Consider the following 25,469-nt stretch of genomic DNA (forward strand, 5'->3'; position numbering starts at 1 on the left):
TTTTTTTACCGTACCTCTGTCACTGTAGAACAACAACAACAAAAGCCAGCTCACCACAGTGACCATTTCTAATATTTTTTGGTCATTTTGCCCTACACATTTGGAAACTTAAATACTGTGTGAACACCTCAGTCTGTCTTGTTTGTCGTTTTAAGGGTTGTTTGTGTGCATTTTCAACAAATTCCTTGTGCCTTGGCTAGAGGCTCCATATTATGAAGTTTTGTGTTTTTTTTTTTTTCAGATGTTGGGAGCACAAATTCGCACACTGTTAATTCTTTGCAGAGGCATAGGACATTATAATTGCATCTGTTGTCTATAACTTTTAAGTGGTTTTAATCATGGACAGTCAAGAAATGTTCACCTGAACCTTTGGGAGATTTAAGCAGAATGTTCTTCAAAGAGATAGTGAAAAATATTTTAGTATGTACGGATTTTGTTTTTGTTTTGAGTGTATTTTTTTTCCTTAGGGAGGTGAATTGTGTAGGTTTTTTTTTTTTCCAAAAGGAACACATAAACAACAACAATAACAAAGTTAACAAAACCTTGAAAATGGGCACCCTTTAAGGCACAGGGTTTCCGAATTTCATCATGAAGTGAATACTCAACCTCATTCCTCTTTTTCCCACCCCCTCTATTTTTCTACTCCCTTTCAGGGTACGGAAGGATTCCCACAGCCAGAAGGGAAATCCAGTGGAGGATCTCTGCCCCTGGGGCAGAAAATAAATGACAGGAGGGAATGAGGAGGGACCGGGGCAATTTGGGGTGGAAGTTATTAAAACTGATAAGAGTGAATCTGCAAAGGGCGATTGTCTGTGAATCTCACGACTGCTGAGCTCTGCCTTGTGCGCGCCGGGTCGGACGCTCTTCCAGGAGAGGGCACCGGACAACCGCGGTGGACTCGATAAAAACCAAGGAGAAGCTTCATATAATGCAGAAGGAAAAATTCTGCAGGCTTTTGATTTGATTTCTTAACGATAAGTCCAATGAAAGGAACATAAAAAAAGGTGCAAAGGTGCTTCAGAAAGAACTTCAGGAATAAACCCTTTTTTCTTCATTTCCAGTTGTAATTTTCACGTTTCGCCTTTCCTTTTCTGCTTCCCTCCTGCCCTTCCTCTCTCCCTCCTTTTCTTCCTTCCATCCTGTTATCTTCTTTTCCTCTACTTTAAACATTAACATCTTAAACAATACAAAATCTATACAGATTTCCCACTGGGAGCGTGAGCAAAGATTTCTTCTTTGCCCCCAGAGCTGGTTTAGACATGGGAAGGCATTCTTTCTAATTGCATTGTGTGGTAGGACTTGGTACCGGTTTTACCATTCCTTCCCACCCCTTCCAGAATTAAAATCAGTCGCAGATCAATATTTTGCAAGACGAATATTATAGACTTGGAAATTCAGATGCTCTAGACACAAATTTATTAATGAGAATAATTGTCTTCTTCCTTTCAAGTCAATAACTCCATTATCTTTTTAAATCTAAAGATCACGCCAACCCAAATAAAAAGTATTTGAAAAAATTTTTTTCCTCTAAAATCTTTTAAATCGTTCTGGTATATCATTGATTAGTCTAAAATAAATAAACTCTAAAGCTTAAAGCAAGAAAAAAAACCCATGAAGATAATTTTATATGCAAAACTATTTGAAATATATTATTGGCATAGCTATTTTATAGCATTGTATATGTATAATTTAAAAATTTGCATATGTAATTTTTTTCTAATATTAGGTATTTTTAAGATTAGAAACATCATGAAATATTTGGTTAAAATTTATATAAATTCTTTAGGAAAACCGAAAAAAAAAACAAATCTGGTTTTATTAAGAACGAAGCATAAATTTAAAAATATATACACATAAAGAGATATACAAAGAAGTACATAACGATAATTAAAACCCGCGTCAGTTTTTCAACATGGACATTATTCAAAAAAATCCTAGAAACTGCAAGGGAAATCTTTCCTTGGGAGGCCTACACTCAGTCATCGAAGGGACAACAGCGCCCTCTGTCGGGATTTTATACAAGCAAATCCTGAACGGTCGGGGGATTTATTTGTTAGCGATTTCTTTCCGCTCTTGAAAACCTGTTATCGCTAAAAGCGTTTTAAAAGTTCAATTCTTATTATATCTACTAATTTTTGAAGCGATTATTTCAAGATCTAAAAAGTTCAAAAGTCTCAAAAAATGTACAAATAAAAACTCAAATCTCTACTGAGAAAATTTTCCTTACTTGAGCCTGCTTTGCTTTGCTCTTAAATCTCTGCTGCATTTCGCTTTAACCCCCAATCACATGATGTAGGAAAAGATCCCCGGGAGGACTTAATAAATGCAAAACAAAGCAAACGTAAAGGCTAAACAAACTTTGTTTTGAAAAGGAAGATAAACGAGTAAAATATGCATTTTCATCATTTCACTTTTCGTTTCGTCCTGCCTTGTGCCTATATTTCTCTTTCAGGGCACGCACCCAGTCGCCTAGGTAAAAAGCTGGCTGGAGACATTCAAGATAGTTATATTCGTATTTTCCCCTTTCACTTATATTTATTTCAGTTTATAAGAGCGGAGAGGAGAGTTAATAATGCCCTCCTTTTCTCGGTCTCAAATGGAGGGAGTGTTTTCTGGTAAACGTAGGCGGCAGTAATTGAAAGCTAATGCACCTAGGATAGAGCCCTCTGCTGGTGGTTTTCGAGTAGGTTTATAATGTCTCATAAAAAGTGTTCCTGAAAAATACCATTATATTAATTCAAGATCAACTACTAGCACTCTCATGTCTCCTTTTTTCTAAAAATCTAATTATGAATTAACTAATTTTCTCAGACTTCCTTCTTTCTCCTATTCACCTTAGCACCTAGGATTTCAGGTTTATAAACTATCTCCCTTTGTAGCTAGCTCCCTGATGGACTACCTTCTCTTTTACACATTACATGGACCACCTGGGTTTCCTTTTTTCTTTTTTTTAATCATCCGCTAACACAAGAATAATAAAATGGCAAAAGCCAAGACTTAGAATTAGGATTATTGTGCCAAGTCAAGACCCTGACCCTTCTCAGTCTGGGTCCTAGGGCCTCGGGTAATGTCCGGGCTGGAAATTGGGGGTGGAAATACCAATTTACATCCTCTATGTACTGAGCACCTTCCTCACAGCATCATGAGGCTGTCTTCCTTCATTCCTCCCTTCCTTCTGAAATTAAGATGATAGTATTTTTGGATTTTTTCCAGAGTTGTTTCTGTTCTGGATTTACAAACAGGCAAAGGAGGAGAGAAAAGGGAGAACCGACTTACTCTGACATGTGCAGATTCCACTCCCACCTCTCACCCATCAGAACCATTAATTCTCCACCAAGTTGGTTAATAAGACATGACAGTTGCAGTTTTTTTTCTAACACGTTTCTATCTTGAAGCTTTCTCATGATCATATTTTTTTGAGAATCTTGATCACATATGTATATATATATATTTTAAATATTTTATTTTTTTGACAGAGAGAGAGAGAGCACAAGCAGGGGGAGCAGCAGAGGCAGAGGGAGAAGCAGACCCCTGCTGAGCAAGGAGCCCGATGTGGGGCTCAATCCCAGGACCCTGGGATCGTGACCTGAGCCGAAGGCAGACGCTTAACTGACTGAGGCAGCCAGGTGCCCCTTGATCATGTATTTTTAACATCAATTTGGAAAAATTACTGTCAAATGTGTGAAAACACAGTTCAAGCACCTGTCCTTGGATATATAAGGCTTTGCTGCCACATAGGTTGCAGTGGTCTGGGTTTGAGGAAACAAAATAGGAGGAGCTAATTCTTCCACAGGAGCATTTAAAAAAATTAAATGAAGATGATATTATGTCTTCATGACTTAACAAAGTGACTATTGACTCTTCGTGATTATAAAGAGTGAGGCAAACATTGGAAAGGAAATAGCATTTATTATTTTAACTGCAATATTAAAACTGTTGTGCACTTGTGAATTTGTAAAGTGATATTTAGTTGAAATCACTTGTAAGAATGAAAATCACTGTGACTGTAGAAACTCCTACTTTCTTTTGGACTTTTGAGGAGCAGTAGTAATTTTATCACATATTTTAGATGTTCTAAAGTCCTTAGGCTTTTCTGTTTAATTACGGGGGTATGAAGTTGCCAAGGGGACAATTTTCAAATTTCTATCTCCTGGAGATAAAGAGGTTAAGAAATGGAAGATGGGGGGTTGGAGTAAATGATGCAAACAGCCACAGCACAGTTGTTCCCAAGACTAAGGGATATTTCATATACAAAATGTGAGAGGTGCGCGCTTTCCCTGGCGTGACTAATGTGGGAAGACAGGTATTTCCATCATTGTGGACATTTTCCATATTATTGCTTTAAGAAGGAGCAATCTCAAAGGGTGAGAACACTATAAACAATTTGGTTTCAAAATGCAACCAATAGACCAATACATATCTGTGAGTAAAAATTTGCAAATAAAGACGTGGGAAGATGGAGAGCAGAAATATAACCTTTAAAGCATGAATAAACACATACAATGTACAACATCAGGACTGAAATGTCTCTTAAGTACAAGGGACATTTGGGAGAAATTAACATTACCATGGAACTACTTGCTAAAATTCACATTTATGCATTTTGATAAAAATAAAAATGATATTCATTTTATGACTTTTTAACTCCCTTAACATAAGATGTTTCTTCCACTTATCAGATATGCCATCATGGGCATGTCCTTTGACCCTTCCAGATCTCAGTTTTCTTATCTGTAAAATGAAGCAGATTTACTGGGTGATACCCAATTTTCTTCCTTAAGAATGGACTTTATGAGATTTACGAAAACATCCAATAGTAATTAAAGAAAAGTTTAAAATGAAAGTGTTCCTTTTTGACCATGTTACAGCAAAATCTCAACTCTCTGGGACTCTCTAGGGGAGAGTTTAAGAGAATTGACCCTGATCTTTTGATAAATACTAATCACACACACACATGCAGTTTTTAGGAATATCATCTGAGAAGAAAGCAGTCAGAGAAAGGATAAGAATACAGCTCTAGGAGGAGTATGTAATTTTAACAGTACCTAATTGGCACTTTGAAAGAGGTCAAGCATCTAGGTCTAGAAGAATTACATCCTAATGTACTAAAAGAGTTTGTGGTTTTGATCTTGAAATTATGGTCAGTAACATTTGATAAAATATGCAAAAGGAAAGCGATGGCTAATAGCAGAGGCTGGAAAACATTTCATTTTTCAGAAAGAGAGAAAACCACGGGTAGGGACTCGTGCTATTGTTTAGCCAGAAAAAATGATAGTTTAAGCTGTCAGAGTGGTTAGTCACATACTCTGGAAGGGAAAGAGGAAATCCCTAGGAATCAACATAGATTCAGGAAGAACAGATTGTCCCATTGCCTTTTGTTAAATAAATATCAGGAACATAATGTATCTGGAGCTCACAGAGACATGTCAAGAGTTTCTCACTGGCTCCCACATCTGAGTTGAGTGATGACATGGTATTTGGAAGCAGCCTGTCTTTTGACTACAGACATGAGCTTTTGGAGTGGAACAGATGTGTGTGAATTCCAGATCTGCCACTTACTTTCTTGGATAGTAGGAAAATTACTTAACCTCCCTCAGTCTCAATTTCCTTATATGAAACATTTGAAACATATTTACAAATAGGAGACTTATTAATTATATGAAACTTGTACATAGCAATAACCAATGTACGAAGGTTGTCATGATGATTAAATGAGATAATACATATAAAATATGTATCATGGCCTCCAGCTTAAGGAAACCACTTGGTATGTTCTATCTTCTGTTATCATCATAGATTTACAGTTATTTGAATAATTCTCTCCCAAGTGATTGATGGATTAATGGAAACCAAATTGAGGCAGTAGTTTCAATAGTTTCCATGGGACTTTGTCCTTAGTCTTATTCTAATATATTTTTTTAAAAATTGGTGAATCAGAAGATGAAACAGAAGATGTGTTCTTTATTTTTCAGGTATTAAACATTGGGGAGAACAGTCAATACACTGGATTATGGGATAAGGAATTAAAACATTTCAACAAGATAATACTCTGGAACAAATCCCCAAATCTATAATTTTAATAAACACAAAAGTACCAAATATGTAAGTGTGAAGGGGAGAATCAGAGACTGACAGAGGAAGATAATAAAATACCTACAGTTGGGGCACCTGGGTGGCTCAGTCGGTTAAGTGTCTGACTTTTTTTTTTAAGCCAGAAAACTTTATCTCCTTACAGTGCAGTTTGTTGCTTCGGCTGTTGAGTGGCTCTGGTCCATTCACATCTTTGCTCTTTTTGTTATCCTCAATAGGTCGAAAATGAGCCAAAGTTCTCATGAATCCACGGAAGTTTACCTGGTCCTCTCCCTCTGGAAAGAAGGCATTGATAATCCGGTCCCCCAGTGGGTTGATGGCGAGTTCTGGAATTCGCTGGAAATCTTCCCGGCTGAGAGTCCCATTCTCTCCTTTGTCCGGGCTGGTGAACTGGCTGTAGAGGTGGGTGATCTGACTGTGGGAAAAGCCGGTCTCCTTCTTGATCTCCTCGAGCTCTTCGTCCTGCAGTAACGTGGAAGCCCCAGACCCCATCACCGAACCGGGAGCTCCTTTGGGAGCAGGGGCGTCTGAAGCGACGGCGGCGGTGGGCTAAGTGTCTGACTCTTGATCTCAGCTCAGGTCATGGTCTTAGGGGTGTGAAATTAAGTGCTGCATCAGACTCCACACAAGGCACTGGGCATGGAGGCTGCTTGAGATTCTCTCTCTTCCTTTTTCCCTGCTCCTTCCCAACCTCAAAAAAACAAACAAACAAAAAAATAAAATACAAAGGAAGGAAGGAAGAAAGAAGAAAGAGAGAGAGAAAGAAAGAAAGAAAGAAGAAAGAAAGAAACGAAAGAAAGAAAGAAGAAAGAAAAACGAAAGAAGGAAAGAAGAAAGAAAGGAAGGAAAAAGAAAACACCTATAGTTTTCCACTGCTCAGGGTCTTTATGGTATCTGGAACACAATAATCACATTAGCATTCTATCCAACAATGTGTTGAGACTGGTGAACGCGGATAGTGAGTGACTTCCCAGGTTGTGTTAATAAAGTTCCTGTGTTCAGTTCTGGAGAAGTTGCAATCCCGTGGTCCTATATACTGGACAAACTGCATTTTAGGCCCTCTGTTCAGCTCGAGTGGCCTGCCTTGAGACTGTCATTTCTCCAAAAGAAAGCAATCAGATTTTTAAGTCTCGGAAGGCATGTCAAAGGACAAAAGAGTTGAGAAAACTGGGATCGTCTTCCTAGACCAGAGAAAATGTAGGGATGTGAACTCCGTCTTTCAATATCTGGGGTTGGTCTTGGGGAAGAAGGAGTGGATGGAGAAAGAAGTTGGTATTTGTTTTGTTCATCGCCCTATAGCCAGCATATAGCAAAGTGGCTGGCCCAAATGTGCTCAACGCATTTTAGGTGAAATAATTCTCTTCCTCTAAAGATATAGAACAAAGATCAGTAGAGGGATGTTACCCCAGGAGGTTGATTTAACTCAGAGTGAGAAAAAATTTTTTTCTAAAAATTGGATGTACTGGACAAAACAGCTTTGATTGTGTTGAACTGCCAATCCCTACAGGATTTGAACAGAGCCTGGATGACCTCTGTCAGGGATGTGGTAGTGCTGGGCAGGAGGTCTGCCTGAATAAGTCTGGGCAGGAGGTCCTTTACAAGGCCACCATATTGTGATTCTCTACTCCACGTGCTCAGCTGGATGCTGAATTTTGAGTTTAGCAGATTAATAATTGTAAAGGACTAGCATTGAGAGGTATATGTGGAAGATCTCATTGTTTCTGAATCTGTATAAGTATTATCTGATTGGGGAATTGGATACATTTACTGAGCCCATGTTTCCATGTACTGCATATGTTATCTGATTTCTATTAGTAGGAATAACATCACAGTAATTATACTCAATAGCCTTATTGGTCTGTCAGTCTCTGATTGTTTTGCTTCTGTCATTATCACTTTGCCCCCATATTTAATAGAATTTCTGTGGGTAGTTTTATGGAATAAAAAAAAAGAAATTTATTTTTTTTGGAGTATGGATAAAGGGCCTTTTAGGCATTTGTTTGCAATCATTTTTGTGAACATTTGTTTGATCCCTAAAAGAAATAAATCCTTTGTAGAAGAATTATCCAATGATCACACTCCAAGCCAGACTTCCTTTGAGCAATTTTCAAAAATCTTTAAGCTATTATAGGTTTGTTGTTCTAAACAATGTACAGTAACTTTTATTTCTGGGTTCTTTTGTATAAGCAAATCTTTTTGCTCTCCGTATGACAGGAACACTGTGTTATCTTAACTCACACAAAGGTATATTAAAAGAGTAAATAATTTAAAAACAACAATAAAAACAAAAAATCTTTAGGTGATTTAATAAGCACACAACAAATAGAAAAACAATCCTTTCCAAGATTTTCCTTAACTGTAGAAGAATGTGAAGATTCTAAATAAAACTTTCACTGTTACTTATGAAGAAATTATGAAGCATGTTCTTTTCCTGCTGTATTGTAAAATATTTTTATTAACTCCAGCATTATGAACTAAACAAAGAATAAAAAAAATGTTTTAAAGACCTAATTAAGAATGGGCAGTTTCGATTTTATTTATTTATTTGTTTATTTATTTAACTTTATTTATTTGAGAGAAGAGAGAGCATTGGGAGGGGAGGGTCAGAGGAAGAGGGAGAAGTAGATTCCCCATGGATTGGTGAGCCTGAGGTGGGCTTGATCCCAGGACCCTGAGATCATGACCTGAGTGAAGGCAGATGCTTAACTGACTGGACCACCCAGGCACCCTAAGAACGGGCAGGTTTTAGTCCTCTTTCTCTGATTTCCTTAAGAATTTTGGTCAATATGTGAAATATGGACTTTTCATCATGACAACTACCTGAAATCTTCCAGGGAATTGAAATGGGCACTCTAGTGAGGTCATTATTTGTAGCTTCTGAAGCCATTTGATGACTTTCTAGAGCTCATCCTTTCAAAAAATATGTATTCAGGGCCTATTTTCTTTGCAATGCATTAAGTAGATATGAACATACATCAGAGAAGGAAATAGCTTAGAACGTTTTCTGTCTTAGTAAAGAAAATGAAATATGGGATGAGGAGTTTATGATCTTGACTATGAAACTACATGTATTTAGTGGTATTTTATTTCTAAGTTAAAGTTTCTAAGTAACTTATCACATTCTCTTTTTTTTTAAGATTTTATTTATTTATTTGACACAGAGAGAGAGCATGAGGAGGGGGAGTGGCAGGGAGAGGGAGAAGCAGACACCCGCAAAGCAGGAAGCCCAACATGGGGCTCGATCCCAGGACCCTGGGATCATGACCTGAGCTGAAGGCAGACACTTAACCAACTGAGCCACCCAGGCACCCCGAACTTATCACATTCTATCTAGTATTTAGGTGCCCTATTTTTGACAAGTTTTACTTTTTTGCTTAAGAGTTTTGTTTAATTTTAAACAAAAATCCTGATTAGTGATTAGTAAATGAAATGCATGTATGTGTGTATGTGTGTGGGGGAGTGTCTATTTGTTCTCTATCAGGTGCTAAGATCCCAAACTCTTTCATATCTTTTTTTTTAAAGATTTTATTTATTTATTTATTTATTTATTTATTTATTTATTTATTTATTTATTTATTTGACAGAGAGAGAGAGAGAGAGAGAGAGCACAAGCAGGGGGAGCAGCAGAGGGAAAGGGAGAATCAGGTTTCCCACTGAGCCAGGAGCTCAACGCAGGGCTCCATCCCAGAACCCAGGGATCTTGATCCGAGCGGAAGGCAAATGCTTAACCAACTGAGCCACACAAGTGCTTCTTTTCCATTTCTTAAGAGGAGCAACTTCCGTATTCTACCGGGGGGGGGGGGGGGGGGGTGACTTTGTCCCATAAACCTTCATCCTGAGTGTCTCCGGGTCTTGATTAATGCACTCACATGAGGAAGCCTATCTTTAGGGCCACATCTCTATTACCTTCATAGCTTTTAGTCCTTGACCCTTGGAAAACAAAGAGCATTGGATTGTGTACCGATAAGGGGGCAAGTCTTGGTCTGGACACCAATGTATCCTCCGGCTTTGGTTGGTCTTCTTCCCTCCCTGGGTCTCAGCATCTCGGAGTGAGATTCTGTGAGTGTGATGGCAGGTTGAATGACAGCTCCTGGAACCAGCCGGATGAGGCAGCAACTAGTCAGATATGTGGAAATGCTGAAAAGGATCTGTTTCAGGACTGACAGCTTTACCCAGCAGACACCCTTCTGATTTTCACAACTGTAATATGAGCCTGACCATTGTTTATTCTTAACCTGGTATCTTGGGGCAATGGCTCTTTTTTTTTTTTTTTAAATCAGTGAGCTTGATGTTATTTTTGCAAATACCTTTCATTTCAGATCTAGTTATGAGGACAGTACCAGAAAATGAGAAACACAATTTTATAGAATGTGATGATGATGCAAAGTGGCCTTTTGCTCAAGTGACTCCAAAGAACAAAACTGACTTCGGCTACAGAGACAAGAGGTCTAAGGCCTTCCTAGCCATATTAGATCTATCTGAAGGGTAGAAGCATACTAGCTCTAGCTTTTTGGAATCTGGGTGTTTCAAAATTTTTCTCTGAACATAATTTGGTTAGTTCAACTATTGTCCCCAGACAACGCTTATTATTTTCTTCAAAAGAAGAAGAGAACAATTGCTTTTGGAAGGATTATTATTAATAAATTCAAGTAACACCAGCTTACATTTGAGAATAAATGCAGCTTTTTCCTCTATGAAATGGTCACATTACAGACACTTCAATTAAATTTTCAATTTGTGGATTTAACTGGGCAGAAAGACTCAAAGGATAACTATCATTAACTTTGCCCTTAACATTTATTTTCTTTAGACTGTGTATTTGATGGCTGATAATAATAATGTTTCAATTTCTATTATGACCTCTCCACTCTTAAATTTCTTCACTGTGATCAAAGCACAGCCTCCTTCATTCTAGTAACCTAGTATTACTCAATAATAGCTGCCACTGATTGAAACCTCACCGTGTCCCCTGCCTTAAGCTAAGCACACTTAGCACTTGAGCTAACTTAATTTACTCTTTGCAAGCCCTATGAAAAAGGCATTATTACTCCCGTTTTCAGATGAGGAAACCAAAGCCCAAAGGGATTTAGCAACCTTCCCAAACTGTCATAAAATGGGTAAATGACAGAAGCAGGCTTTGAGTCCCACTTTGACTTCAGAACTGTCTCTTTAGCCTGACAGCTGGTCTATGGGTATTCATTGAGGCCCAGAGTAAGCTTTTCTCTGACTTCCAAGGGCCAGTGGTGTAGATGATGGCAAAACTAGGTCACATGTATTAGAGACAGAAAAAAGAAAAGGAGAAGAATAAAAGGAGGAGTAAAAAGGAATCAAATGGAGGAAAGGAAAGAAAGATGAATAGAAAAAGAGAGAAAATGAACAGAAAGGAAAGAAAACAGGTACACGTGTGGTAGGCTGTTGGCTTTCTGTCCAGGCAGTGAGCCTAATGTAGGGATGACCTTCACCCCCAGGAGACATTTGGAAACATCTGGAGACATTTTCTTTTCTTTTTATATTTTATTTATTATTTATTTGAGAGAGAGAGACAGCATGAATAGGAGGGGCAGAGGGAGAGGGAGAGAGAATCCCAAGCAGACTCCATGCTGAGCAAGGAGCCCAAATTAGGGCTCCACCCCAGGACCCCAAGATCATGATCTAAGTCAAAACCAAGAGTCGAACACTTAGCCAACTGAGCCACCCAGGTGCCCCCATCTGGAGATATTTTCTAATTGTCATAATTTGGGGTGTGGTGGTGCTCCTGCTTTAGTGGGTAGAGACCATTAGCAGTTTAATGCTGCTAAACATTAAACAACACATAGGACAGGTGCTTTGGGGGGATCAGTCAGCTCAGTGTCAGATTCTTGGTTTCCACTCAGGGCACAATTTTAGGGTGATGAGATGGAGCCCTGAGTTGGGCCCTGCACTCAGCCCTCAGCGCTCAGTGTAGAGTCCTTCCTTTCCCTCCCTCTGCCCCTCCCCGAGCTCACTGGCGCTCTCTCTCTCACTCTAAAATAAATAAATAAATAAATAAATAAATAAATAAATAAAATATTTTTTAAAAACCCACAACACATAGGACAGCTTCCAGAACAAAGAATTAGCAAAATGTCAATAGTGCTGAGGTTGAGAAACCCTGGTCTAGGGTTTGATGGTCCAACCATTAAGATGGGACATTTGGAATAACTGTAATTCTTTAAGAAATCTTACATCATAATCCTCAAACAAGTCTGGGGTACACAAAGACCTGAGAGAAGCCTTAGTACTGTTAACCTCTTTCCCTGAAGGTCTGAGAGAGAAAAAAAATTCTGTAACGTAGCTTTGGAGTGATACATTTTATATCCTTACTATAAATTGAATCTATATAATTTTTTTTAAAGATTTTATTTATTTGAGAGAGAGAGCACGAGAGGGGGAGGGTCAGAGGGAGAAGCAGACTCCCCGCTGAGCAGGGAGCCCGATGTGGGACTTGATCCTGGGACCCCAGGATCATGACCTGAGCCGAAGACTGTTGTTTAACCAACTGAGCCACCCAGGCATCCTATATAATGTTTTTTAATATAAGTTGCAATTCAACTAAATGCAGTCAGCTCTAAGAAAGCAGAACTGGACTGAACAATGTTCTAACTGTTCTGCGTGGAGACTTTAAAGCCTGGTGTTAGAACTGGGAGGAACATAAGGAACCATTATGCCAGGCCCATCATTTTACAGAATCACTTGCCTAAGGTCATAAGTGGCTGGGCTGGGGCGAATCTCCAGTTCTTCTACCTTCTGATTCTTAGTTCTTCCCTCCCAGCAAATTTTCTCCTGCAATTCACCACTAACATGCACTATGGAAACACTTAAGCATCTGTCCTTATGATTCCTCAGGTCTGTTAGTTAAAAGCACACAAGGATACAAGCACATCTCTAACACACACATGAACATTTACAGACTCTCTTGAAAGTTGTGTGATGGTTGATAAAATATTTGCTCTGTCCTCTGAGAAATGTAATAATGATGAAGTACTGGACTGTTTTTGATTGAACCAGGTTATGGTTTTGCGATGATGGTTGTTTGTGAAATTTTTTGGGAAAGATTTATTTATTTATTTCAGAAAGAGAGAGAGAGTGCACAAGTAGGGGGGTGGGGGAGAAGAGGCAGAGGGATAGGGGACACAGACTCTGCGCTGAGCGGGGAGCCCAATGCGGGGCTCAGTCTCACCACCCAGAGATCATGCCCTGAGCCAAAGTCGGACGCTTAACCAACTGAGCCACCCAGGTGCCCCGGTAGTTTGTGAATACAAAACTCAAATTTTCAGAGCCATATGAAGTTTCATTCCTCGTGAAACCCAAGCTACATGGAAATGAAAAGAAACATGTTTTCTTTATCAGCATTTGTTATTTATCTTCCTTCATAGTAGTGAAAACACTACTAATTCATTGCTGCTCTTCATTTAATGAAGTTTTCAAATGCGTGCAACTTGCTCATGAGTGTAACTTAACCATGGGAGAATGGAGCTCAAAAATTAAAATCAAATACATGAATGAATTATGCACTGACGTCAAATGCTGGACCCAGTCTAAAAGGAAAATGGACAGGAGGGAAAGCTGGTACTAGTCAGGACATGATTTTAAGCAGAGAGAATTGCTAGGAAAAGGTAGATGTATAGCTAAAACCTAAGGGAAGCAGGGGAGAAGGAAAAACACAAAGAGAGACACAGGAGGAATGGGTGCCAGGCATTGTGAAAATTAACAAACAAACAAAAAACAACCCTCCAAACGGCAGGCGAGAAACCATGCTAGTGATATTGGAATGTGCATTTGATGGACTGATATTTTTTATGGTTGTAGTTGAAGGTGGAGTTCTAAAGTTAATGAAGTGACTCAAGGTGAATTGGATTCCACTAGACACACCCGCCCCCCTCCCCCAAGGAACTTGGGACCTGAAGCCTTTGTGTGCAAGGCCAGAGGGAAGCTGGCCAGAGCTAGGAGGGGTTCTGAGCAGAGAGACTGAGATCTTCAGGGATGTGGAAATGATGGAATTTTTTAAAAAAGATATTTATTTATTTATTTGACAGAGAAAGAGCACAAGCAGGGGGAGCAACAGGAAGAGGGAGAGGGAGAAGCAGGCTTCCCGCTGAGCAAGGAGCCCGATGCGGAGCTCGATCCCAGGACACTTAACTGACTGAGCCACCCAGGCATGCCAAGAAATGATGGAATTTTCTTAACAGGATTGTGCTATGGAGACAGTCCACACCTCCAAAGTGCATTTAATAATCTGTTTCTTCATCTAGCCAACAATCTCACTCAGTGGGAGAAAAAAAAACAAACCCCACAATTCCATTTTCTCGGTGACCAGAAATGTGCATAGGATGAAGGCATAATTGGCTCACTGATGTAGTCAAATATTTTTGGTCTGTAGAGTAACTCAAATATTATGTATAGTGAATTGATAAAAAAAAAAGAGCAGCAATAACATACCTTTGTTTTAATAACACTACTTAATTAGTTTAAAACAATATTCTAGAGAAATTGTAACAAAATGCTAAAGCCTACGTATGAAATTTCATTATGTGGTTCATTAGAAATATGTTAAAAACCACATTCTAATAATTTACCATAATAATTGTGGGGGGAGGGCTACCTAAAGTTGACCTAAAACAAGAGAGGTCTGGTAATCATCTTGTTCTGTAGGGAAAACAGGAAGAATGGCAAGGTTAAGGGACAATCCTGGGCCCATGCAGTGAGCGAGAAGCATCACTTGTGTCATTAGGGAGACCATTCTGTTTTGAAAGCAAATCTGGCTCTATTTTTACTAACTGATTTAGTGTTTGCTTTTACCTTCTTTGATTTTTTTCTAGTGGTTCTCATTTGCCCCATTCCCTGGATCATTACTTATGTAATCTTTAAAAGGAAGTTATTAGAAGCTGTTGACATTCCCTGTCCACAGGATTTGAAGTCAGGAATAAATTATATGAAAAATCATATTGAAAAAGTTCTGTATAAAAGGGATTTATAATTAAAATCAGACATTCCAGATTAATCCCTCATACAAAATGAAAGGAATAAAATGAATGAAATATGGTGAAGGAAGATAAATAACAAATGCTGATAAAGAAAACATGTTTCTTTTCATTTCCATGTAGCTTGGGTTTCACGAGGAATGAAACTTCATATGGCTCTGAAAATTTGAGTTTTGGCATACTTTGCCATTAGACAATGGGAAAAAATATAGCTTTCATCATCTATGCAAATAATAACAATAGTATACTTGGGCATTCACGGGAAAAAGAGACAGAAATTTCATTTTTACAAATACTTTAAGATTTTCTTAAAATATTTTGATCTGAGTGAGAAGCCTAAACTAATTTCAGGAATTGGTTCAAAAATAACACAATGAACAATATTGTGTTTTTCTAATTCTGAAACTTTGGATGGGAACTAAATTTTCCCTTCAACTTCCGGATTCTGGGTCTACATATTTATATACAAAGAAATAGTGAGAACGTAATTGGTTGGACACAAAGGGTGGAGCACATTATGGAAACTCAGAAACCCGTACATGAACATGAGCAAGAAAACATACTTGGCATTCTTTTTGTAGCACTCACCCCTCTCTTGCAAATGATCTAGATCTTAAGGCAAATAAGGTAGTTGAACTCAGTACTTGTGATATAATTTCACATGGCTCATCATGCAATTATGACAGAGAGACAAGGGAAGCATGGAAAAGAAGTCATTTTGCTTGAATGGTTTTGGCCTATTACAAGAAATAAAAGAATGACATTAGATTCAGTTTATGCATTTTTGGCAGAAATAGCACAGAAATTATGTGTTCTTACTGCATCATATCATAAAGCAAATGATGTCAATCTGTGCTATGGCTGGTGATATTAATGTTGATCATTTGTCTCTAATGGTGTCCGCTGGGTGTCCCCGCTCTAAGTCACTCTTTTTCCCTTATGAGGCAGGAACGCTGGACAAAATTTAGAGCCATACTACAAAATAATTGCTAATATCATAAAAGAAAGACCGAGGACCTGTTCCATATTCAAATAGATTAAAGAGATATGACAACTGAATGCAATGTGAGATCTGATACTTTCTTTTAGTATAGAAGATGTTGTTGGTGTAATTGGCAAAATCTAAATAAGGTGTAGATTTTAAATAGTATTCTATCAACGCTAAGTTGCTGATTTTGAGAATTGTGTTGTGGCTGTATAAAATAATGTCTTTGAATTTAGGAAATAGACACTGAGGTATTTAAGGATAAAGCATTATGTCTGCAATTTATTCATAAAAGGATATATATATATATATATGAAGCACATGAAGTATGATGTTAATATTTGAAAAATATGAGTTAAGTATATATTAACACATTCTTCAGCAATCTATAAGGCAGAAAAAAAAAGGTCCAGTTTTGGTAGCTGGCCCTTATTTTGATTTCATGCCTAATCATAGGAAAAATATGTAGACATCTTGTTCTTTACCTCAAAGATCACTCTCACTCTTTTGTACCATGGTCTGTTTCTATCTGTAAATACTTTCTCAGATTTTCAAATGCAGTTACTTTATAGCCTTGGTGAGCTCAGTTTTACTAGGAATAAACCTTGCTGAAAGATTATCTTTTCCAGGCTCAGCTGATCATAGAGTCAACATGATTATTGAACTATCAGTGCAGTGTGGTGTGACATTTCAGGAAGGGTGCTCAAAGATAGTGGACTTTCAGCCAAGGAGGGCACATTTAAACTTTTATTTCTCTCTCACTCCTCTTGCCTGCAAAATGGGTATGATAGCAGTCATCTTGGACCATGAGTTGAATCTTAAAGATGAAAGTCAGGGCTCAGACGGTAGAAGTGAAGGATGGAAGGAGCCTGGCCATTGATGATTGGAGTTACTGAGAGAAATAAACTTTTATCTCACTTAAGCCATTGATATTTTAGATTTTGTGTTAAACCCTTTCCTAGCTGATTGACCACATTACTCTGAGATTCTCAAGAAGACAGTTTCTCCAGGCACTTACTATATTAAGATATCAAACCTATGTTAATGATATTTTCCCCAGCTTTTCAAATTTGGAATGCGTTATGGAATGAGTATACGCTGAAGACTAAGTTATTGTTCTTCAGTTTAGTGGAGGAAGATTGAGTCAAACTTTTGCTTCACCTTTTGGATCTTCCCATATAGGTACAGGTGGAGGACCGAGAGTTGTAGTGATGATGGTTTTCTTCCAGTACACAGGTGGTACATATGTTTCTTCTCTTATTCCAAGGCTTTAGAAGTTCATGAGGTCTGGAAAGGGAAGGCTTCCAATCATTGGGAGTGGCCAACAATGTCAGGACATGCCTACTCTTAAGAGAAACTTACATCAGAATCAGTCTCCAGCACAGACCCTCCTAAGATAGCACTGTCAATGGCTCTCCTTCATGCTGGAGAATTCCACTGGCCCTCTAACGCATCAAACCCTCTGTCTGGACTGGAAGACCTCCAACATGTTTTTCCATGCCCTTTATTTGGCTGATTGTTTCTCTTAATTTACAAAGAAATTCTCATCTTCGTAAATCAGCCACATCATTCCAGTTCCCATCATGAGACTTTTCTTACTCTCTGCCTAATTTTACTTCAGGTTTTATTTTTTAATCTCCTTAACTTTAATATTATTTGGGAACCAGTCCAAGTTTCATGTTCTCCTTGAATTGGCCGCCAGTTAGCTGAGTGCTCACTGATTTCTCCAATTGCAGTGGGGTCAGCTGCACACAGTTTAGTAATTAATCATCTTTATGATTAATTAATTAATGGCATGGCCATCTCCTTAGACAAGATTAACACTTCCTTGAGGGTGGACAACATGGCTCTACCTCTCAATATATCCCATGGACCTATGGGATATATTCTTCTGTATACATGGTTTTCTGTATATCCATGTTGTTTTATTAGATTTCAAAACACTTGAATGAAGCAAGTAAAAGGTATTTAAAACAACAATCACTTAACGGAAAGGAAAGCTGTGAGGCTAACACAAGCGAAATAATTAATAGAAAATAAACTGGAAAATAAGAATTAAAACTTATTTCCTAGATCTTCCTCTTCTGTTAGGTAACACATGTTAGAATGTAAGCTCCAGGATGGCAGGCACGGTAGGTTACTTTATTTGCTGATAGATTCCCAGTGCTTAGAAGAGTGTCTAGAGCATGTAGGTCCTCAATAAACATTCATTGATTAACTGAATGGGGGCTTTTGAGCCTAGACAAGAATTCAGCTCATTATTAAAAAGGACCGTGGACATATCTTCAAGAAGGTGCCAGAAGAAGTTTAGTCTATTTGACTGCAAGAAACAAATAAAAGAAGGTGTTGGGGCACCTGAGTGGCTCAGTCGGTTAAGCATCTGCCTTTGGCTCAGGTCATGATCCCAGGGTCCTAGGATCGAGCCCCATGTTGGGCTCCTTGCTCTGCGGGAAGCCTGTTTCTCCCTCTCTCACCGCCCCCTGCTGTGTTCCCTCTCTCGCTGTCTCTCTGTCAAATAAGTAAAATCTTAAAAAAAAGGTATCATGTATAATAAAGAAAAATATGCATAAATATATATGAAGCATCTGTTTCTTTCATGTTCTTAGCTGATTAAACGAGGCTTCAATAAATAGGTTAGTAAATTTGCTATTTTTTTTGTGTTTGTGAAACAAAGCATATTTTTGAAACATGAAGAGAAATCATTTCATTAAAAGGAAGCTAATAATTTATTTTAAGAAGTGAATAATTCTCTATACATGTGACTCCAGCACTATATAAATTTGTATAATCATATGACAGGTTTGCCTTAAGAGCAGCAAACTGATGATGAGGGAATGGGGACCAGGTTCTTTTACCCATCAACCTTCCACAAACATCCCACCCATGTTAGTAATTATCCTTATTGATAGATGGTGGGACTCCTAGATGGAAATATTTACAGGGGTAGGAATTTAGAGTATTTTTTAAAATAGCGATATCACATGCAGCTGGGATGCCCTGATTAGTACCATGGAAACTCACCTGAAGTTAAATGGAAAGCCCCTCAAATTGCCCAACTTAGAGTCGTAAAAGCCTGTTTCACTGAAGGGTTTATAAATGAACCATGTAATTTTGTGGCTCACAAGTAAGGTATAGTAATGACACCTTCCCATTTGGTATTTACTTCTACAGGTTGGAGCAGCAGACACCTGAGGAAAGATCTGAAAATTAACGTTTTGATACTTTGGAGGAACCACATCAAATGGTGGGGGCAACCAAGGAGTGTAAACATTCTCTACAGGAGGAGACATTATGGAAGGGTTACTGGAGTAACCAGGGCTGAAGACTTACTGCCAGGGAACAACAGACATCTCTCCTAACACCACAGAAACTTCGGCGAGGACACCCTTGTTGCCCAAGTGTGCTCTATGAGTCAGGAATGGCAATGAATACAGCTCTGCTGTGGGCTCCGGATCTTAACGTTGCTTCTAGATAACAACTCGAAAGAATAAATGGATTCTCACCCTTTCTATGCCTTTGGGACATGTAGATTCTTAGAATAGAATTAATTCAATTAGAGTGAACTGGCCCAGACCTAGGTGAATCATGGGATTGCCCCATTAGTTAAGATGGGAGTGCTGGAGGTAGAAAAATGTCACCTTTACAGCCACTGTGGTTGTATGTAAAATTTCAAGTAGGGGAGGGGGAAACCATCCTAGGGCCGTGTCTACCCATCTTGGTCATGGATAGGTGAGGGGAAAGGAAGAACCAGGGATGTCATGGCACATGTGAAGTGAAGGGTATTTTTCTTTTCCTTTCCAACGCCCCATGGGGACTCCATTTTCTCTCAGCTTGTCACAGTCTCACGGACCTCCACAACCCTCTCAGTGAGCCCTTCCATCTCCTGCTCCCCTTCTTTCCTTTATCCTGGATTCTCTGGCAGTGCTTGAGCTACTTTAGGGAGACAGGTATGCTTTTCTGTGCTTCTTTCTCTTCTCAGCAGACTGGCCAGAGAGGAGTCCTTGAAACCCACTGACCCTACCAAGTCCTGAGATGACCTCATTGTATGCGATTAACTCACCCCAAACTGTCTAGTGATTTCCATGGAGATTTTGCCAGTGTTGGAAAGGTATTACAATACTGAATCTCAATATGCTGCAATAAATTAAGAAGTGTGATTAAAACCAACAATTCTTAGCACACATCTATACACATCCATAAATACTGCTCTGAAATTCAGAGGTCTCTTCTAGCCTCACAGTTCCCATTTTTACCAAGAAAAGAAAAGGCAAAAAGGAAGCAGAAAGAGACAGAGAGGGAAGGAGAGAGAGATCATGGTGGATGGGGGTTGAGGGATGGTGGGAGAAGAGAAGAAAATTAGGGAATCAAAACAGACCCAGTTCTGGGGGGGCAGGGATCGGAGGTGTGCTTTGCTTCCCTCTCTGTTCTAACCTTAGCTCCCCTGCTCTAAGGTAGTAATTTCCAAACTTGAAGGTGCTTTAATGGGGAGTGCACGGTTAATGTGAATTCTCAGGCTCACCCCTAAACATCATGATTCTGTAAATCAGGAGTAGGACCTAGGGATTTTCCTTTTAACAAAGACTTCAGAAAATTCAGATTCAGGTGAAAGTTTATAGGTGGTAGTGAGAGAGAGAGAGAGAGAGAGAGAGAGAGAGAGAGAAAGCTTATTAGAAATAAATGTGAACATACTGGAAATTCAGGGCTAAGTTATTTTGACGAAAAGAAAAAAAAAGGATGTTCAAATCAAAGAAGGAAAGGGAAAACTTTATCTATCAAATAGGGGAGACGTGCTGTAATTATTTTTCTGTTGTACTTTTTCAACGGACATATGTGATGTGATGAGGTTTAGGATCTGAGCTCACCAAAACTGTAGCCTAGGCTTCCTCACAAAACTTTCGGTTGGTGGGGCCATTCAGACAACAAGCTATATTAGGAGAAAACAGAGTGATAGAAATGACATACTGATCTGAAAATGCGGAGTTCTGGGTCCAGCTTTGGTGCTGCTGGGGGCAAATTTTTTGTTCTCTAGCATCATTACTCTTACCTCTAAAATGAAGAGCCTGGGAAAGATGGTCTTTTGGTTCTCTTCTAGCAATGAATTTTGAATTCTGCAGGAAGGCTCTATAGTGGCCTTATTGAGTGATCCATTGTTTTTAAAAACTGGATGTCAGGTTAGTTCATAGGCACCAAGTTGTTAAAAGACAAAATACTAACAATAATTTTACTAGGCCTCTACCTGGTACCAGGATCAGAGCTTCACCCTTGATGTGTGCTTTCCCCATTCTCCCCCAGATCCAGTGAGCTGGGTTTCTTTACTATCATTTTGTGATTTAGGATAATATGACTGAGGGAAGAGAGGCGGCATAATGTAGGGCTTTAGAACAAGGTTTCTAGAACCTTGAGCCCTGGGCTTGAATCCTGACTCCACCGCCTACTGACTCAGGGACTTAAGTCTGGAAAAGTTACTTAACACTCTCTGTGCCTTAGTTTCCTCATTGGTGAATGAGGATTATAATGGCACTTCCCTCAGGGGGCTCTTGTACAGGATACATATTATGCAAGTGTTTGCTTTAACGGTTATTAAATGTTTTGTTAGAGTTGAGATGCAAGGCCAAGTTTGTTTGAATCTGAAACCCATGCTAGTTCCTTGCCCAGTGATTGGAATAACATTGTCAAGCCAGTGTCCAAGCCCAAACACAACCCCAGGGAGTCAAGATGCATCATTCAAAGGTGAACGTCAACAGTAGCCGGCAAGGGAACATACAAACTGTCCCCCAAGTAGGACTGATTAAAATTTTAAGCCATTATATTTCATATAAACCTTCTGGAAACTTTGAATGAAACCCATGGCTTGGATAAAATTATGTGATTAAATCTAAAAATCATATTTTAAGAAAATTCACACATACACATAAACACACTGTCACCCTCAGTCTGTGTGTAATGTTGGAGTAAAAACTTTAAAGGTCGGTGAACTGAGGCACAAAACCATGCAACTATTTACTGAATGTTAAGTGCTCTCTTGGACTCAATAGTCTAGTAGGGCTCATAATTAAATAAAGAAATGTATTAAAGAATTGTTGTGATAAGGTCTTTACCCGCACGTTTGTTATTTGTTTATTTAACACCAATTTCCCTGTGTTCTACCCTAGATCTTTTCCCTCTGTGGAGCAGCTTCAGTTTATCAGTTATCTGGACATTGTGTAGGATCATCTTCTTTCGCATTCCCTACTCGTCAAATGCTTATCATTTTAAGTGTGATCCCAGCTTCATTCTGCAGGTTTGTAGAAGTTTAGCTTAGTTCTGTAAATACATGTAATATAGTTGCAGAATATAGATACTCAGTATTGCCTCTAAATGATATTCTTATCTACCTATCTATAACCTATAACAGATGATACAATGGCTAGCAGGTGGTAAATAACAACTTGTTAAACGAAATAAGAGAGTAGCCATTCTTCCGCTGGCTCCGGCAATCTGGTTGATGGGTGAAAACTCCCCCCATCTTCCAGCAGAGGGCAGTAGAATACGCTCTCTAGCTTATCCAGGCCTTCCGGAGCTATGGCTGATACTTTAAAAAGAAGTACGGAGTTCAGATAGGTTTTGAAGAAAAGAGTAATGTGAGAGTTTTGCGGAAAATAAATTTAGAGAAAAGTGGGGGTTATGAATGAAAATAAAAAATTATTTCTCACTGTAACTTTCTTCTTTAGGGAATTGGTAATTGGTGCCTCATTCTAAAACATTCATCACCACATAATCCTGTACTTTTCAAGGATCTTTGTTATCTTCTAGATTTAGATAATATTTTATCTGTATTGTATTTCCCCGTGAAATATGTTATAGGGAATATAAATATGCCCCTATGGTTACCAGTTTATTTAATAAAGTAAAACTGTGCCTTATAGTGACTAAAATATTTAGTGGGTAAGTTCATTTATTTGTTTTTTATTAGTTTATTTATTAGTTATTTAAGAAACATTTAAAAATACCTTTAAAAAACATTTTTAGGGCAGGAATAATTTTCCAGAGCCCCACCTCTATAAACAGTTTTTTTCCCAAACCTTGTTCATGCCAAACCTGTCAATGTGATATGCAGAAAGTTTTCTCAGGCTTTGCCCTTTGACCTCACTACCTGTTAGATCATATTTTCTTTCTTTTTTTCCTAAAGATTATTTATTTATTTATTTGCCAGAGAGAGACACAGCGAGAGAGGGAACACAAGCAGGGGGAGTGGGAGAGGGAGAAGCAGGCTTCCTGCGGAGCAGGGAGCCCGATGCGGGGCTCGATCCCAGGACTCTGGGATCATGACCTGAGCCGAAGGCAGACGCTTAACGACTGAGCCATCCAGGCGCCCTTTTTTTTTTTAAGATTTTTTATTTAAAGATTTTATTTATTTATTTGACAGAGAAAGACACAGCAAGAGAGGGAACACAAGCAGCGGGAGTGGGAGAGGGAGAAGCAGGCTTCCTGCAGAGCAGGGAGCCCGATGTGGGGCTCCATCCCAGGACCCTGGGATCATGACATATTTTCATATTTTTTTCACTCACGTGTACATATCTCCATCATCCACAAATACCCACGCCTCCCTTGTCCTTCCTTCAACTGTGGTTATCAGTGTTGGTGCCAATTTTCAATGAGGAAGATGAAAAGTAAAAGAAGTAAGAAGATCCAAATGTTCCTGCCGATCACAACTCCTTGAAGTATCCTGGTGTTGGAGACCCTTAGCTGCTTCTTGGCCACCACGAAGGTGAAACTGTAATTTGGGGAACAAATGAATGGGGAAAGAGGGGCCACAACAGGAGAGAAAGAAGGGTTTGCTGAGCAAAGTCATATACATAGCAGCTTGTGTCCTGGATAAGATTTAAAGGCAATATCACCTTAAATATTATATTAATTCTTATTTTTTATGGGACTAAGGGACTGGATCATATTCCATCTATGGTTGATTCCAACTTCAAATTCTCTAAGTAACTCCTCTTACCTTAGTGTTTGAGTGGTCTGATGTAACAGTCTTCATAAACAACATTTTCTGCCATCCCAGGCATTGCAGGGATAAGGTAGATGAGGTTTCTGTTCTCTTGTAGACTTTACAGTCCAGTAGAGATCATCAGTGAATATAGAAAATAGTAAATAAAGAATTATATGGTAACAGATGGCAACTTAAACTTATCATGGTGATCATTTCATAACATATATAAATGTCAAATCACTATGTTGTACACCTGAAACTAATATAATATGGTATATCAACTATACTTAAAAAAATAGAAGAAAATGCAAATATCCTCTGATGAAAAAAAAGAATTATAATGTTGCCCCTCCATTTAGCTTTTGTTTATTTATTTGACTAACATTTACTGATGACCTACTCTGTGCCAGGTACCCCACCTCCATGGAGACAGGAAATAAATCATTCAACAAATAAATAACTTCAGATAGTGGTGAGTGCTATGACGAAAGTAAATATGGTCACATAATATGGATTGAATGGGAGAAGAATGTGTCCTGATTGGATCTAATTTGGTTGAGGATAGTTTTGGTAGTGGTGAGGGATATCACAGAATGCTTACCAAAGGATGTGATATGTAAATTGAAGCCCAAAGGATTCAGAGGTGGGAGAGGGAAAGGGAAGGTGGGTAGAAAGCATTTCAGTATGTGCAAGATCTAGGTGTTACTACTTGCCTTCTCAGGTTGCTGAAAATGTGCGGAATCTTCCCAGGATCTCTGATGAGTATGGTGGGTGGTGTGGCTGGGGAGGCTAGCAGGGCAAAAACAGCAGTCAATGGTCTCTATACCTTGTTTAGGTATTGGGACTTGTCATAAGAGTCATGGGAAACTAATATTCATTGAAATGGAATTGCTTCAAGTTTTAAGAAATATTTTCCAAATATGCGCTGGTACAGGGTGCCATTTTCTACCTTGTGAACTCTTACTTTGGGATTAGCAGAAACTTTTTTTTTTTTTGGTAAGAACCCTGTATTAAACACTGGTTTTCCAAAATACACTTTTAATTTCATTCATCTATTCATCATTATTTAAGTGAATACTTCATATAAGGCATTGTTTTGGGTGATGGGGATACATACATCCCTGAACAAAATATTTAAATTTCCCCACACGTGGAACTTCATTTGTAGGGACAAATTGGAAGAGAATTCCTTAGGGGGTAGTTTTGTCAAGAACTGTAAATGGTATGAGATTGTACTTTATCTGGAAGCTAACAATTTAGCCCAAGACAGTTTCACAGAAGCTGGCAAAAGATAAGAGACTTCTAGGTCAGAGACAAAAGACTTTATTATTTGTGGTAATAGCTGTAGCCAGACTGTAAGCATCTGTGTCAGTTCCTAGGAACCCAGGACAATGTGAAGAGAGCCAAGTTGATACCTATACATACA

General features: G+C 38.7%; 1 protein-coding gene across 1 annotated transcript; it reads right to left on the bottom strand.

Moving 5' to 3' along the window:
• Window positions 1–4,341: 4,341 nt before the first annotated feature.
• On the bottom strand, window positions 4,342–6,582 carry LOC114204619 (calcineurin B homologous protein 1-like). Its single transcript, XM_088023755.1, has 2 exons — window positions 6,234–6,582; window positions 4,342–4,373 (listed from the first exon to the last, which is right to left on the bottom strand). The coding sequence occupies exons 1-2, from the start codon at window positions 6,580–6,582 to the stop codon at window positions 4,342–4,344; spliced, it is 381 nt and encodes a 126-aa protein (XP_087879881.1).
• Window positions 6,583–25,469: the final 18,887 nt, after the last annotated feature.

This window comes from Eumetopias jubatus, unplaced genomic scaffold, assembly GCF_037043125.1.
Source record: "Eumetopias jubatus isolate StellerSeaLion01/CBP00866 unplaced genomic scaffold, mEumJub1_p1.0 scaffold_6, whole genome shotgun sequence".
Taxonomy (NCBI): domain Eukaryota; kingdom Metazoa; phylum Chordata; class Mammalia; order Carnivora; family Otariidae; genus Eumetopias; species Eumetopias jubatus.

Coding starts and splice junctions, on each gene's coding strand:
- LOC114204619 (XM_088023755.1), bottom strand. CDS start 6,582: ATGGGGTCTGGGGCTTCCACGTTACTGCAGGACGAAGAGCTCGAGGAG. Junction 4,374..6,233: donor CCGAAGCAACAAACTGCACT/GTAAGGAGATAA, acceptor AATTGTTTATAG/TGTTCTCACCCTTTGAGATT.